Source organism: Aegilops tauschii, chromosome 2 (assembly GCF_002575655.3).
Source record: "Aegilops tauschii subsp. strangulata cultivar AL8/78 chromosome 2, Aet v6.0, whole genome shotgun sequence".
NCBI classification, from domain to species: Eukaryota; Viridiplantae; Streptophyta; class Magnoliopsida; order Poales; family Poaceae; genus Aegilops; species Aegilops tauschii.
Window position 1 is genome coordinate 269,207,666 of NC_053036.3, and position 3,119 is coordinate 269,210,784.

At 43.2% G+C, this 3,119-nt stretch overlaps 1 protein-coding gene across 1 annotated transcript; it reads right to left on the reverse strand.

Moving 5' to 3' along the window:
* Nucleotides 1–1,269: 1,269 nt before the first annotated feature.
* LOC109753120 (uncharacterized) lies at nucleotides 1,270–2,634 on the reverse strand. The gene has a single exon (XM_020312044.3). The coding sequence runs from the start codon at nucleotides 2,632–2,634 to the stop codon at nucleotides 1,270–1,272; it is 1,365 nt and encodes a 454-aa protein (XP_020167633.3).
* Nucleotides 2,635–3,119: the final 485 nt, after the last annotated feature.

Consider the following 3,119-nt stretch of genomic DNA (forward strand, 5'->3'; position numbering starts at 1 on the left):
GTTACAACTGTCAGCAGTGATATTTTTGCATCCCTCCCCATCAGAAATTTTCCACACAAAAGAATCTCTTGCAGTGTTAACAGCGGCAACTCCATAAGTTACTTGAATTGCAGAGGCACCTTAGGCTAGAATAGAGCAGGTCTATGTGGAACATGATGCGATCTTAAGGAATAAATATCATCTACGAAACAAGCACAGGACACTAAGAACTGTGCAATCTTCAGGCATCAACCCTTTCTATGGCTGTTCGAAGGGGTCAGCCACTAACAAATCATGGATATGCTTTTGGAGATGCTTCACAATATTGCGATGTCTATTCATGAATTCAAATTGAGCATCTCGAGAAGCTCTGTCTTCCACTCATAGCAGCCTGTGTTGATAAGCCAGCGATACACTGTTGTAGGCACCATATATTTCATCAAATTCAATTTTGTTTAGCACTATATCTTGATTCAGTGAGACACTTGCAACTCACTACACACACTTGACAATTTCCATACTGAACCTGTCTGAACTCTGAATTTTTATCTTGTGGAACCATCAGAGATAGACTGAATTTTATTTTGTTTACCATTTAATCACCCAAGCCAAGTTTCTATGCAATCTTCAGCGTTTGCAAAGTGGTAATCAAAACTACTCCACGTCTATGGATCTGAACATTCCATAGATGAGAACTTGCAAGATGACAAAGTTAGTTTTGCACAGCACACAAAATGACAAAGTTAGTTTTGCACAGCAAGAGGAGATGGCAGGACCATCCAATTAAATCCCATTCTTATCTTCTTCTTTCTTCCCTTGAGAAATTAATTAATTAATTATAAGTAGGAGTATTTTACAGAGAAAGATGCAAAAACGGTTACTGGTCATTCAGCTTATCTGAATCTTCTGCCAAAATCACCTTATCTGAATCTTCAAGTACTCCTGGCTACAAATGTCATTCAGCTTAACCAACTGGTCATTCCTAGCACCAACCAGAGTACTAGCTGATCCCAAGTACTCCCCTTCTTGGAATAAAGAAGAGCTGCTCTTTTCCTGCTGCTTGGAGGCTGCTGGTGCTCTGTTATTGTTGCTTCAAGGCTCCTGGTTCTCTTTTCCTGCTGCTTGGAGGCTACTAGTACTTGAAGGGTGTTTCTGCCGCTTGAAGGAGGTGGCTGCTCTTTTCCTGCTGCTCGGAGGCTGCTCGTGCTATTTTCCTGCTGCTTGAAGGTTGTTGCTGCTCTTTTCCTACTTCTTGGAGACTACTGGTACTCGAAGGGTGTTTCTGCTGCTTCAAGGCTCCTGGTTCTCTTTTCCTGCTGCTTGGAGGCTGCTGGTATTCGAAGGGTGTTTCTGCTTCTTCAAGCCTGATGCGGCTCTTTTCTTGCTGCTCTTTTCCTGCTGCTTCTGCTCTTTTTCTGCTGCTAAGATTGCTTCTGCCTCTTCTATAAAGGCTATGGTCTGTCCAACTAGCTCACAGTCGATAGATAGAGCTATAGGAAGCCGTCCTTCTGCCTGCCGGCGTTCCTTGTTCATGTGAGGGATCGAGTAGTTTATCGCTCCCTTGTTTCTCATTACCTCTCGGATGCATGACTGCAGCGTCACGAAGCTTCTAGCTAGCTTATCAACCGGGTAGTTTCGATATTCCTTCTCCACACCTTCTATCAGTTCCCTGATGCTTTGAGGTGCTCTGCTATCGGTGTGGGACTGGAGAGACCTGAATATGCAGAGATCAAGAATGTTCATGTCGGGACTGTTTGGAGGCTGTTGAAGCAACTTAATATCCAAATCAGTTTGTTCTATGACTTGTCGGAAAACCGGGTCATCGGGAAGAATATGTGGCGTGGCATTATCTTGTTGGATATAGATTGTCCGTCCTTCATCTTCGTCCGGCCAGCGCTCTTGGATCGCAGGAATAAGTTTCTCACACATGTAATACCTCATTACATCTCGTGTGACTTTCAATGATTTGAGCTTGAGCGTCCCTTTATCTCTGTTTTCACTGGTTCTTTGAGCAGGAGACTCTGTGACAAAAGCCCAAATGCCGAGCTTTCCATCAAAAGTGACCTCACCACCTTTGCCGTATCTTGGTTTAGCCACGGCTGCGAGAAACATCACCTTGGCGATGCTATCCTTATGATGCAAGGTGCGCAAGGGGTCGGGTTCTTCGGGAAGCAAATAGTAGTTGTTCACCTCCCCAGTCATGTTGAACCACTTTTCATCCATGTAGGCTATGTTGTCTAATTCCCGTGTCGCAGACCAATAATCTTCACACATAGCCAAGCACCATTTCAATCTCTTTACAATGTTGGATAGGTTTAAGTGGGGCCTCAACTTATTACTGTGACGCCTCAAATGACCCCACTCGAACCTTGAGTGTAAGGTCGTGCAGCTTACACCCAATGCCTTTGACAGACCTTGCAATGTTCTCCTTCTGTTCAATGGGATTGTCACCACCCTCGACAGATCCAAATCTTTCCGCTTGCGGCCAACTCTACCTGGCTTTTGATTTGAGACATCAACTTTCTCCCCTTTTTCAACCTGTTTAAGAGCTCTTTCCCATATTCTCTTAACAGTTCTTACAGTTGTATCGAGTAGGCTAGCAATGACCTCATTGTCTTTTTTCAGAACTTGTCCATTTTGGGTCTTGATCACCATGAGTGCAAAATAAATACCATATCTCTCCTCATTTGTGAGTTCCCCATGAATTGGTTTCTGTACAGCACTTGCTTCCTCATGAATTGCTTCCTCTACACCACTTGCTTCTTCATGAATTGGTTCCTCTACACCACTTGCTTCTTCCCCTATCAAATAAGGAGCAAAAGATAAGTCATGTAGCTATTGCAAATAATAGGAGTAGATCATGAAAATAAAAATGAAAATGCAAAAGTTTTGGAGGTAGTACCTGTTGCTTCATTATTGACTGGTTCTTCATTGTTGTATCGTTGTTGACTGTTGTGTTCTTCCTGTTGATCTGCAGGTTCTCAGGCATCATCTTGTTGAGGACTCATGTTGAGATCAATCCCAAACATCATTGCGGCGGTGCACCACTTGCTCAGGTAACTGTTCATGATCCAATAAGAAAGAACATTCTGGTCAAGATAATTACAACTACTACTGTTTTACAGACCAGTCCTTTGAAA

What these genes read in the sequence shown, in the direction of transcription:
- LOC109753120 (XM_020312044.3), bottom strand. Translation starts at nt 2,634, where the DNA reads ATGGTGATCAAGACCCAAAATGGACAAGTTCTGAAAAAAGACAATGAG.